Source organism: Salvelinus namaycush, chromosome 16, assembly GCF_016432855.1.
Source record: "Salvelinus namaycush isolate Seneca chromosome 16, SaNama_1.0, whole genome shotgun sequence".
NCBI classification, from domain to species: Eukaryota; Metazoa; Chordata; class Actinopteri; order Salmoniformes; family Salmonidae; genus Salvelinus; species Salvelinus namaycush.
The window spans coordinates 27,268,893-27,282,359 of NC_052322.1; the positions used below are offsets into that span (position 1 = coordinate 27,268,893).

The following is a 13,467-nucleotide window of genomic DNA, read 5'->3' on the forward strand; positions in this document are numbered from 1 at the left end:
CGGTCACTGAATGGTTTGATGAGCATGAAATTGATGTAAACCATATGCCATGGCCGTAACAGATCAACAATTTAGGGAGATTCTGGAAGTGCCTTAGCGTTTTCCACCACCGAATGGTGTCGCATCCCGCCAATATAGTTCCACTTGTAGAATCAATGCCACGGTGCTTTGAAGCTATTCTGGCTCACGGTGGCCCAATTTACTATTAAAACACTGTTAGCATTTATTTGGTTATGCTGGATTAACATAGCAGTAGGTTGACTGTCTTCTGGATTTTTGTTAATGGCTAGCTTCATGTAGTGCAGGGTTGGGCAACTGATGGGGGTGGGGCTGCATTTGCCTGGTCTGTGTGCCCACATTGCAAACTAAACATTTTAGCAGCTCCCCTTGACAGCAGAGGAAATTTCCTGCAATTCTACTCATTTTGCAATCGTCCAGGGAGGAAAATTAGCTGTTTTACCACTAATTTCACCATAGGGTGGAGAAATGTTTGCCGTTTTTAATATATCCGAGACTAACAAGATCAATGCCCCCAGGCCGGTAATTCAACCATGATTACTAAATTTAGATGGCCGCTAGACTAATTTACCAATAAAAAAAACATGGGGTGACTGATAAGCAGAAAAACTGCTGATGCACAACCACATTGAAATCGCACCTTGTCTGTTCTAACTTGCAATAATACAAGACCCTGACTAAATTTCAAATTGATCCAATGGCCTTCAAAAAGGGCTCCCAGTTGCCCATCCCTGATCTCATGTACTGCATTGTCACAACACTACGTTGACTGATCTTCACCCAGATAGGGTGTATTCAGTAGTGTACACTGCAAAATGAGTTTCTTGCTGGACAAATTCAGCTAGATCCCACCCTGTTTTGGACCATTTGCTTTTGTTGGTTCTTAGTGAACATATCCGTTGTCTTGTCACCATAGAGAAAAAGTACAAAAGAAGTACTCTAAGAATTTATTAAATGTACAAAATCCAGCAGACAGGAGGTTTAATCCTCATCTTCCTCCTCCTCCTCATCCTGGTTGATCTGGAAGTAGCGCAGCTCGTAGCTCTCCTTGGTGTTGGCCACAACACGCAGCCAGTCGCGAAGATTGTTTTTCTTCAAGTACTTCTTGGTCAGATATTTCAGATATCTGCAGACAAATGGCATTCAGATGTGAGGTTGGGCTTTGGCTTTCAATGTTTTCCCCAAAGCAATACACATACAAAACAACCTAGTAAAGCTAATGTTTTTGCTATACACCTCAACGAATCACAAAAACACAGCACAAAGGTTGAAGAATGATACTGTAGCACAGTCACGTGCGGTTAGCGTATTCATGTGCAGGGGTGGATAAACTCAACAAGGAAGTCTGAGGGAGAATTCAGTTCACAGCCAGTGTATATCAATGCACATAATGTTACTGGTGCATGACAGATGCAGGAGATAACCAACTCCCGAATGCTTTATGGCTTAAGTGGGAATTATTAAGTTGAATTCTACATAGCTAAAACTCAATATTGGCATCATCAATATCAACAATCAATATCAGCAACCTAAACAAAAATATTACTGATAAAGGCTATAAAAACAAGGGGCCTCTTATCCATCATAATCAGTGCAAAAGTATAAGTAAATTATTCATATGAGCAATTATTTTGTGAGGACATAAGCATTTACCAAAGTTTTAATAGCTTGAATATGTAAACAATGTATTGGGTGAAAGACATGACAAATCTTTTTTTATTTTTTATGAACAAATACACAAATGTCTGCATTGCAATTTGATTACTACAGTCCTGAGTTGCCAGTGCAGTTAACATACCTTTTGGAGAAGGGGACCTCGGAGGAAACTGTGATCTTGCTCTTACTCCTCTCAATAGACACCACACCACCACCCAGGTTGCCAGCTTTCCCATTCACCTTGATGCGCTCCTGGAGAAACTGCTCCTTTAACCATTAAAACATACTGTGTAAGCATATACTTCTAATTTCCAACAACAAAAGATTGAGTTGCCCAACACTACTTAAAAAAAAAATATATATATTTCTATTTCACCTTTATTTCACCAGGTAGACTAGTTGAGAACAAGTTCTCATTTACAACTGCGACCTGGCCAAGATAAAGCAAAGCAGTGCGACAAAAACAACAGTGTAGTGGATGTGAAACTAGCCTGTTGGCTGGAGCACATCAGTGACATCACACCTTCACTTGGATCTAAAGCCAACTGTCGCTCATGGAGTGACCGACTAGTCTCTTGCTCTGTCAGCAAACACAGTTGGCTTTGAGTTGTGTGTGTTGTTGTGCAGGTCACTAGCTAGTGTAAACCCCACTTGAGATTTAAAGGCCCAGTTTTATATACATTTCCACATTATGAGGTTGGAATAATGCAGTGAAATTGTGAAGATGATAAAAAACCTTTTAGTGTAAGAGTTGTTGGAAAAGACAGCCTGAAATGTAAGCCTGTTTTGGTGGGATGGTGGTTTGTCCTTCCTGGTGACATCACTAGACAGTAAATTAGTTAGACCAATAAGGAGTTCCAAACCTACTAATAACAGCACATTTTCAGTGTCCTCCCCACTTAAGACCACTCCCATAGTCCTACCGAAAATTCTTGCTTTGGAAATTGCTCAATGCTAAGAAACTATGTTTTCTCTTAAAATGATAAAGAAACAATCACAGCACGGTACGTAATTGTTACCCAGAAATGATTTGATAATGAGAGAAAAAAAACAGCTGCATTGGCCGATTCTGTTCAACATGTCGATCCCATGAACTGTCATTTCATAAACTCCTTCCATCCTTCAGTTTATACTAAACCAAGTGACCACTGGGGAAGGGCAGAAACCATTCAGGATTGTGGCTAAAGGGGGTTTCAAATAAGGGCGTTTGTGCAACTAAAATATTTAAATTTTCCTTGCAACCAGGCACAGGTATAAAACCTGTCAGTGTAACTGCAAAACTACTTACAAAGTTGGCAGCATCCATGATGCCATCTTCAACAGGGTGGGTGCAGTCCAGAGTGAACTTCAGGACCTGCTTCTTCTTCTTGCCACCCTTGGACCCCTTGGTGCTCTGCTTCTTCTGCAGATAAGATTGACAGCTAATTAAAAATATGATAGTCACTACCATTGTAGCTGTTCCGTTTAGTTAGCTGCCTAGAATCTAACAGTTAACGTTACCTAACGTTAGTTCACCACCATACGCGCTACTACAGCGGACATCAACTATGTTTTAGCTAATCCCTAATTCAGAGGAAGCTTTAGTCAGGTGGCTCCTTAATAAGACCAATATTTTAGTTATTTAACTAATCAAACTACTGCTGACCATAAAACGAACAAAAAATGTTAAGCTAGTTGTGTAGCTACAACGTGGTGGATCTGGCTAGCTAACGTCAGCTAAACTAGCAAAAAAACTTGCTAATTTAGCGGGCCTCGTGAATAACAAAACCCAATTCAGTGCCTTGTTTAGCATGATTAACGATTACATAAGCCCTCCTAAATATGCCCCGATTTATACAAATAATGTACAGCCGTTTTAAGTGTGAAAAATGTATATATTTCAACAATTTTCCACACGCGATTGTACCCACCACAGGAGCCATGGCGAAGAATTTAGCAGAAAGGAAGAGCTGGGTTTGCGCGTGCGTTACATTTTGGCCTGATTAATCAATCGCAGATCTAGTCGATACAATCACGGCATCAGAGTTCGATTAAAAGGCTTAACATTATTGTTTATATATCTTATTGAAATTCCATATATTTTGAAGGATAACAAGTACAAACGTGTTAGAAACAATACATCCTTCTACAAATTGTAACAAAAAAACAATACAAACAAAAAATAAACAGAAAAACACTTAGGATGTTGTTGTTTTTTGGTCCATAATTACCTATTTGGGAAAGGGGATACTTAGTCAGTAGCACAACTGAATGCATTCAACTGAAATGTGTCTTCCACATTTAACCCAAACCCTCTGAATCAGAGGTCCATCATAATGACGTTGTCAAAACCCTGCTCTTTGAATGGTCCTTCATAATGTCATCGTCATAATCCTGCTCGCTCATTGGTTCTTCGTTACGCTGCTCTCTGATTGGTCCCTTCATTACTACGTCGTCATAACCCTGCTCCCTGATTGGTGATCCCTTGATTACGACATTACCATAACCCTGCTCTGATAGGTAGCACAATGGACTGCTGGAGGTCATTTTGCAGGGCTCTGGCAGTGCTCCTCCTTGCACAAAGGCGGAGGTAGCGGTCCTGCTGCTGGGTTGTTGCCCTCCTACGGCCTCCTCCATATCTCCTGATGTACTGGCCTGTCTCCTGGTAGCGCATCCATGCTCTGGACACTACGCTGACAGACACAGCAAACCTTCTTGCCACAGCTCGCATTGATGTGCCATCCTGGATGAGCTGCACTACCTGAGCCACTTGTGTGGTTTGTAGACTCCGTCTCATGCTACCACTAGAGTGAAAGCACCGCCAGCATTCAAAAGTGACCAAAACATAAGCCAGGAAGCATAGGAACTGAGAAGTGATCTGTGGTCACCACCTGCAGAACCACTCCTTTATTGGGGGTGTCTTGCTAATTGCCTATAATTTCCACCTTTTGTCTATTCCATTTGCACAACAGCATGTGAAATTTATTGTCAATCAGTGTTACTTCCTAAGTGGACAGTTTGATTTCACAGAAGTGTGATTGACTTGGAGTTACATTGTGTTGTTTAAGTGTTCCCTTTATTTTTTTGAGCAGTGTATAACGTCGTTGTCATTTTGCAGTACTGTGGATATGGATATGTTAATGTCAGTGCAAACTAGTTTAGATGAGATTGTGGTGGTATTTCCAGGATGCATATGAGTTTATTTAGCATAAATCACATGACGCTTAACATGACATAACTAACTTACTGACATGGATGCTCTGTTTTCTATGAGTTGCCTAGTGTTTATGCTCTAGTTGAAGGGTTGTAAACTGTGAGCATTCTATTTACAATGCTCTTGCATGCATTATTTACAATGTTATCCAACTTCAACTTGCTGACGACTATGCCTGTGACAGTCTAGCCATGTCTGAACTGATATAATTGTTGACAGCTTGTACAAGTATTCATTGGAGGTTATCTTTTGTAAGAGTGAGAGGGTGAGAGGCTACAGTGGACCTTATTAAGTGTGGGACAAGTCTAGTCAATTCTCTAGCTCCCCTTAAAACACTGAAAATATGCTCTAAGTAACATGTTCGTTTATGAGATTAATTCAGTTAATGACATGGGAAATCACACTGGTGTAAAGCAATATGTAGTGTTGTTTGTTGATATGCTTATCGTTGACATTACCGTGTAATCAGAATTCAGTGTGATACTACAGTACCAGTAGTGTAGTAACCAAAAAAGTGTTAAACAAATCAAAATATATTTTATATTTGAGATTCTTCAAAGTAGCCACCCTTTGCCTTGATGACAGCTTTGCACACTCTTGTAGCCAGCCGCTGTGTGGAGCTTGCAGGGAAACAACCCACAAGAACAAGATAATCTCCCGCCACGACATTGTCTCCCTTGCCAATCGCACGATGGGGCCCACAAAACATGTGGTGTGTTAAAACTACAATCTTCTTCAATCTTAAAGTGTTACGTACCCCTTTAAAAACAGCTAGATGTATTTTATGGATAAACTAGCAGGTGCACAGAAAATGTTGGTGAAAATGTTGGTGAAATCCAAGGCTCTCAAACTCAAATTCTCTCCTCTCTGAGATTCCATTGTAATGTCTGTATGTATGTCTGATCATGACTGTTTGTCTGTCTACCCACAGCCCTCCACGATGAGCTAGCTGTACATCATGTTCTCCACAGAGAAGTCCATGCTGTCGATCAACTGTTTCAGAGACATGCAAGTGTGAGTTACAGTCAGCTCCTATCCCTAATATTTTATCACTTAAATAATTAAATAGTCAACTATTAAGCAATATTGAGACAGCATATATGCAAAGCTGTGAAAGGCTGGACCAAGCCATCATAGTGAGTGCATTCTCCTAATTATAACTCTATTTCCTATACAGTTCATTCGGAAAGTATTCAGACACCTTGACTTTTTCTATATTTTGTTACGTTACAGCCTTATTCTAAAATGGATTAAATCGTTTCTTCCCTCCTCATCAATCTACACATAATGACAAAGCAAAAACAGTTTTTTGGAAATGTTTGCAAATAATACAAATTTAAAAAACAGAAATATCACATTTACATAAGTATTCAGACCCTTTACTCAGTACTTTGTTGAAGCACCTCTGGCAGCGATTACAGCCTCGAGTCTTTTGGGTATAACGCTACAAGCTTGGCACACCTGTATTTGGGGAGTTTCTCCAATTCTTCTCTGCAGAACCTCTCAAGCTCTGTCAGGTTGGATGGGTAGCGTCGCTGCACAGCTATTTTCAGGTCTCTCCAGAGCCGTTAGATTGGGTTCAAGTCCGGGCTCTGGCTGGGCCACTCAAGGACATTGAGACTTGTCCCGAAGCCACTACTGCGTTGTCTTGGCTGTGTGCTTAGGGTCATTGTCTTGGTGGAAGGTGAACCTTCGCCCCAGTCTGAGGTCCTGAGCGTTCTGGAATAGGTTTTCATCAAGGATCTCTCTCTGTACTTTGCTCCGTTCATCTTTGCCTCGATCCTGACTAGTGTCCCAGTCCCTGCCGCTGAAAAACATCCCCACAGCATGATGCTGCCACCACCATGCTTCACCATAGGGATGGTGCCAGGTTTCCTCCAGATGTGACACTTGGAATTCAGGCCAAAGAGTTTAATCTTGGTTTCATCAGACCAGGGAATTTTGATCTCATGGTCTGAGTTCTTAAGATGCCGTTTGGCAAACTCCAAGCAGGATATCATGTGCCTTTTACTGAGGAGTGGCTTCCGTCTGGCAACTCTACCATAAAGGCCAGATTGGTGGAGTGCTGCAGAGATGGTTGTCCTTCTGGAAGGTTCTTCCATCTCCACAGAGGAACTGTGGAGCTTTGTCAGAGTCACCATCACCACCTCAGTGACCAAGATCCTTCTCCCCTGATTGCTCAATGTTGCCAGGCGGCCAGCTCTAGGAAGAGTCTTGGTGGTTCCAAACTTCTTCCATTGAAGAATGATGGAGGCCACTGTGTTCTTGGGGACCAATGCTGCAGATATTTGTTGGTACCATTCCCCAGATCTGTGCCTCAACACAATCCTGGCTCGGAGCTCTACTGACAATTCCTTCAACCTCATGGCTTGGTTTCTGTTCTGACTTGCACTGTCAACTGTGGGACCTTATATAGACAGGTGTGTGCCTTTCCAAATCATGTCCAATCAATTGAATTTACCACAGGTGGACTCCATTCAAGTTTTAAAATATCTCAAGGATGATCAATGGAAACAGGATGCACCTGAGCTCATTTTCGAGTCTCATAACAAAGGGTCTGAATACTTGTGTAAATAAGGCATTTCTGTTTTTTATCTGTTATACATTTGCTAACATGTCTAAAAACCTGTTTTAATTTTGTCATTATGGGGTATTGTGTGTAGATTGATGAGGACATTTATTTATTTAACCTATTTTAGAATAAGTCTGTAATGTAACAAAATGTGGAAAAAGTCAAGGGATCTGAATACTTTCTGAATGCACTGTATATACCTATAGACAACAATACATGTGGAGGAACTTGGTGGAGTTTAGTTTGTTGTGTGTGTGTGTGTGTGTGTGTGTGTGTGTGTGTGTGTGTGTGTGTGTGTGTGTGTGTGTGTGTGTGTGTGTGTGTGTGTGTGTGTGTGTGTGTGTGTGTGTGTGTGTGTGTGTGTGCGCGGTGTTGTCTTGTGCCTTCTCATGGTGTGACCCCTGACTCCTAGGCGGTGAAGGAGCTCCGGACGTTGGCCAGAGGCCATCATCCTGCTGAAGGCCATGATCGAGGAGGTCCGAGAGAATGTTGATGAGGAGGAGTGCGCAATCAGCACTATTTTCAACAAAGTGCAGGTGAGCTGACATAGTCATCGGCCATTTTGAAAACATTAAACTCAACTCAGGGGGTGGCAGTTAACTTAGCGGTTAAGAGCCAGTAACCGAAAGGTCTCTGGTTTGAATCCCCGAGCCAGCAAGGTGGAAAAAATCTGCCATTCTGCCTTTGAGCAAGGCATTTAACCCGCAACAACAACTGCTCCCCGGGAGCTGATGACATGGACGTGGTTTAAGGCAGCCCTCCGCACCTCTCTGATTCAGAGGGGTTGTGTTAAATGTGGAAGACTGTTGTGCAATTTCCCTCGATTTCCTCAATTAATCAATGTTGTCTTTGTTTTTTTTATACAGTTCGGCAAATTGTATTAAATTCTACCACAAGGTGTCACTCTTCATGTCCTATCTCGTAAAGTAGCTGAAGGTTCAATACCTTGCACAACATTACATGAGAGCAACATTTTATTGACTTATACTGGATACAGTTGTAATGCTCAAGTAGTGCTTTTCATTTACAAACTGAGAGGAAATGTATGTAAATTAGTTTTGGTTGGGAAAGTATTCATTAGAGTCCAGTTAATTTAATCTTGAGAGATTTGCAATGCAATTAAATGACCCAGATAATATTGTCCTCTTTTGAATGAAAAACTGTCAGAACGAAAACAAATTATCCTAAGAGCAGCGCAAAGGTGAGAATACATTTTTCTTCATGCTACCTTGCTTGAAAATCATGTTTATCATGTAGCCCTAATGTATAGCCTATGCTCAGAGAAACTGTTAACCTGTTATTGTTTGAATGGGCCTTCCGAACCGAGCGCACACAGATTCAGCCTCAATGGCTGTAAACTCAATTAACTCTCGAAGAAGTAAGTCTTACCACAGACAGACAATATGCATCCCAAATGCCACCACATTTGGGATGCATATTGGCCACCATTCCCTTTATAGTGAACTACTTTAAACCAGAAGTAGCGCACTATATAGGAAATAGTGTTACATTCGGGTGCACAAGACTTCCTGCTTTGAGAATTCATTAGAGTGTTCAATACCAAGAGATATTGAACACCTAATGGCTTGTCTAATATGTATCCTGTTCCACATGTATATATAGATCCTACTGGGGGATTAAGGTGTCCATGGCAGCAGACCAATATAGATTAAAGCCAAATGAATAATAATGTGTCAGGACTAGCTACATCAGGCTTGCCTGGCACCACTTTCAACCCAGTAGCAAATGAGAACAGCTGTCTCATCTGGCTGCACTCTTACCCACTCTCCAGGTAATGTCCTGTCTATGGTATGCCTGTTTATCCTGGAGTAGTGATACATGTTGCCTATTTTTACAATGTCTTATTCACCGTGCCCAACTGTATTTGTAATCCTAATTGATGTTCCATCTTGAGCAGGTGTAATATAATCAACTCAAGCCAATGTTCTCTTCCACCTTGCTATGTAAGTAGAGTGTAGTATGATGAATAATGCCCAATCTGGTTCTATGAATCCAGAAGGGCACAAACCAAAACATTAAATGGAATACTAGCAACTATGAATACAGTCTTTAAGCAAATTTATTTGACTTTGATATCTGTTATCCAGCGACTAAAGAAGATTGACTAACTGCCACACAGACTGAGACTAGCTCAGAATAGCAGTATTAAGTCCCTCTCTCCGGTCATCTTGCCTCCTCAACTGATGTTTGGTCATGTCACATCCCAAATATACACCCCATGTGTCTTCTTCTATGTTTCTGGTTTAGATCAACACAGAGTATCGGTCCGAGTTTGCTTATTGCCTTGAGTCTCTGTTACTGCTGGGCCAAAGACGCTCTGTGTCCATTGCTGGGAGTGTCGGGATTGAGTTTGGGCAATGCCAGCGGACTGTGAGTCATATTTCACCCCTACCATATGGAAATTGTGCAGACCTACACGCTCAAGGGGAAAATGTAATCAGCATGTTATTGATGTTCCCAATGAGTGAAACCTCAACATTCAAGACAGTATGCTTATACTTTCCAAATATGCTCGTCATGTTCTGAAATAGCCAGTGTAATATGAGGACACCCCTACCTGTTGTGTAAAATGTTATGTCAAGATATTTATTTATTGTGTAAATGTCCTTCTGTCTCCTCAGCCTGCAGTCATCCCTGTCCCTGCCACTCCCCTCCCATCAGTGACATGTCCCTGGGTTCATCCGTGGTGCCGAAGCCCACCGCTATATCATCACCAAGGTCCTCCTGGTAAAGGTTGGGGAGACCCCATTTACTGAGCACTGTCGCAACTATGAGAACAGCTACAGGGTGAGTGAGCTTCTACAACATTTTAAAGTTACTGTACAACTCTGATACCCATTGTTACAACATTACTGAGGGCTTTCACAGCCAATCACAGTGTTTTTGTATGTGTATTTGAAATGTGTCATGAAAAGATCTGACGTTCAGAGGTGCCTGGTTTATTGATTTCTGTAAAGGCACTACCCTGACTCCTCTACGGTCCTGTAGGCCCCCCCCCCAAAAAAAAACCTTCCTGTGTTTTCCTTAGACGCTGCAGACATCCATTCAGCAGCTGAAGGACCAGGTGCAGGAGACCCACAGGGATCTGACCAAGCACCCCTCCCTCATCAAGACAGACACCGTGGAAGACATCCTGGATACCTCCGTACAGCCATATCTCCCACGAGTACTCTGCAGTGGAACTCATGAGGGCTGTTTGAGGTGGGAATCACCAAAGCAATGAGGATTCTGAAAAAGTATTCAGACAACACTGTTTATAAATGTAACCCAGCTCTCCTTTTAAGGCTCATCTCCATCTTGTTATCCTTCCCCTAAGTCTGGGAGGATATCTTTCAGAGGGTTGCAAATGAACAGAACATCTATAAAGGTAAAAGTGGTTTTCTTATTCTGTTAGATGTGAGATAGATATGAAGTTGGTGTTTTATATACTGCATGTGTCCATTCTGTTTTCTGCCCAGCTTCATGATCTGACGCAGCTAAAGAAGAGAACAGATACCTGACCACCATCGCCAGGCAAATCGGCCCCTACATCCGATCCATCGCCAAGGTGAAGGAACGCCTTGAACCCAGGTACTGGAACCAAGCCACTGTAACTACTGTACATATCACAAACTACAACATTATTTTGACTACCAAGTTACTCTGGCAAATGTACAATTTGAAATGTTTGTTTCTATCATGGTGACCGTGTAAGACAAGGTGTTCCATGAAGTATTCTCTATTCAATGTTCCCACAGACTGAAAGAGCCTAAGGAGCTGAAAGATTACCGTACAGAGGACATGCTGAAGACCTCACTATGGCCACAGATACTAAACAAACCATTTTAACACAGATGTAAGCTAGCTAGATTACTTAATAACTTGGAAGAATTGATCATTGATTTGAGTGAGAACTAACTTCTTTGTTAAACCTCAACCTTTATGCTCAACAGAAATGACCTGACCTGTACCAGATGATAACCACACTCTCAGCAACCTCTGACGATGCTGCCCTCAAGAACAAGAATCTACTGGCCAGGGAAGCAGAAGAACACAGAGATTTGGAAGATGTCTCCCTAAGCAACTGGATGGGGTCATGAGACTTCAATGTGCTCACCCATAACTTATGTAAATTATATTGAATATAACATTTACATGTTTCTAACATTACCCATATTAGAACTACAGTAGCAAACCCATGAAATAAAACAATGAAAGGAAGACAATTTTCTTAGGATAAATTTTATTTCACAGGACACTGTTGTTCAATCAATTCAGAACATTTCAGTCAAGTGAATAAAAGTAATCAGCCAAGAGAGAGATAAGTATTCTCTCTGCATGATACTTTTACATTACCTGTAATAAACTGTAGTATTGTTATACTGTAGTGCAACAACTGGCTTTTTCCATGTTCAGCTCAGCTGGATCATGCTTGGAGCAGTAAACAGTTGTATGTCTGCAGCCAACAATGTGCTCTTATATTATTGAATCTACAGATAATCTTCTCATCTTTATTCATCTAATACACAGTGCTCTTGACTGTCCACATTTCAGAAACTCTAACACACACACTTGTCTTGTGCAACATACAGTTACAGTGCTCGACTCTTCTAATTTCAGGAATTCTCTTTCAATCACACACACACACACACACACACACTCTCCATACAGTCTGGGCATACAGAGGGCAGAGGCAACCTTTCACCTGAGACAAGCGGTAGTTCAGGAGGAAGCAATGCTGGGTTGAGCTTATCGCAAAGGAGACGACCTTTCCTCTGAACCCCTTAGCCATAGGAATGCATCTATTGGTTGGCTTCAATACAAATAAATTACAGGTGGTGATGATCAAGTGGTGGTTGAAAGAGAGACAGTCTTTCTTGAGTGCATTTTAAAAGATGACTGTACCATGTGGGTGCCCCTATAGTTAAAACCTTATGGAAGAAACAACACCCCTGATTCATAGTCTATATACCCAGGAACAATGTTCAGACTTACAGACTGGAATAGAACAGTGAATGGATTGTCAGTGTTCAATATGTTTTCATAATTTACAAAGTAGACATCAAGTCAGAAATACGCTGTACCGATTGGAAGAATCAGAGAACCAGGCTGCAACTTGCCCAGGTTGTCAAATTAGCAAAATATTAGTGATTGTACAGCCTTTTGATCCTGAGTGGACATGGGATGTGAATTTAAAATAAATCATTATTTTGTGTAAGGATAAATCAATATAGAAAGTCTGGGCTGATAACTAAAACCAGTAATTTTTTTTCATAGCATACATTATTTTAATAACTTTGACATTCATCAAAAGGCCTTTTTCTTATAATTTATGAAAGAGCGAATTAACCATGTTGCAAGGGACCCCATTTCCGTAACTTTCGGGCATTTTTGTAAATGTATAACAAAGTCACTCAGAAATAAATGTTTCTTACTGGGACAGAACACACACACACACACACACACACATATATATATACACATACACACACACAAACGTATGTGGACACCTCTTCAAATTAGTGGATTCAGCCACACCCGTTGCTGACAGTTTTTTTTTAATTGAGCACACAGCCATGCAATCTCCATAGACAAACATTGGCAGTAGAATGGCCTTACTGAAGAGCTCAGTGACTCTCAATGTGGCACCATCATAGGATGCCACCTTTACAACAAGTCAGTTCATAAAATGTCTGCCCCGCTAGAGGTACCCGGTCAAAAATAAGTGCGGTTATTGTGAAGTGGAAATGTCTAGGAGCAACAATGGCTCAACCGCGAAGTGGTAGGCCACACAACCTCACAGAACAGGACCGCTGAGTACTGAACATTTTTTTAAATACATTTTAAAAAATGGCCTGTTTCTCGGGTTGCAACACTCACTACCGAGTACCAAACTGCCTCTGGAAGCAACGTCAGCACAATAACTGTTCGTCGGGAGCTTCATGAAATGGGTTTCAATGGCTGAGTAGCCACAGACAAGCCTAAGACCACCATGCGCAATGCCAAGTGTCGGCTGGAGTGGTGTAAA

The 13,467-nt window shown here is 41.4% G+C and overlaps 1 protein-coding gene and 1 pseudogene across 1 annotated transcript; one reads left to right on the forward strand and one right to left on the reverse strand.

The window, feature by feature from the left end:
* Positions 1 to 949: 949 nt before the first annotated feature.
* Positions 950 to 3,645, reverse strand: LOC120061260 (60S ribosomal protein L22). The gene is made up of 4 exons (XM_039010946.1): positions 3,585 to 3,645; positions 2,963 to 3,076; positions 1,817 to 1,941; positions 950 to 1,144 (listed from the first exon to the last, which is right to left on the reverse strand). The coding sequence occupies exons 1-4, from the start codon at positions 3,594 to 3,596 to the stop codon at positions 1,000 to 1,002; spliced, it is 396 nt and encodes a 131-aa protein (XP_038866874.1). The 5' UTR covers positions 3,597 to 3,645; the 3' UTR covers positions 950 to 999.
* Positions 3,646 to 4,781: 1,136 nt separating this feature from the next.
* On the forward strand, positions 4,782 to 11,288 carry LOC120061603 (annotated as a pseudogene).
* Positions 11,289 to 13,467: the final 2,179 nt, after the last annotated feature.

Bases quoted from the DNA above. Each gene is read 5' to 3' on its own strand.
- LOC120061260 (XM_039010946.1), bottom strand. The intron at 1,942-2,962 runs GTAAGTAGTTTT...TAATGGTTAAAG, and splicing joins TCATGGATGCTGCCAACTTT to GAGCAGTTTCTCCAGGAGCG. The intron at 1,145-1,816 runs GTATGTTAACTG...ATTTGTCTGCAG, and splicing joins GAGGTCCCCTTCTCCAAAAG to ATATCTGAAATATCTGACCA.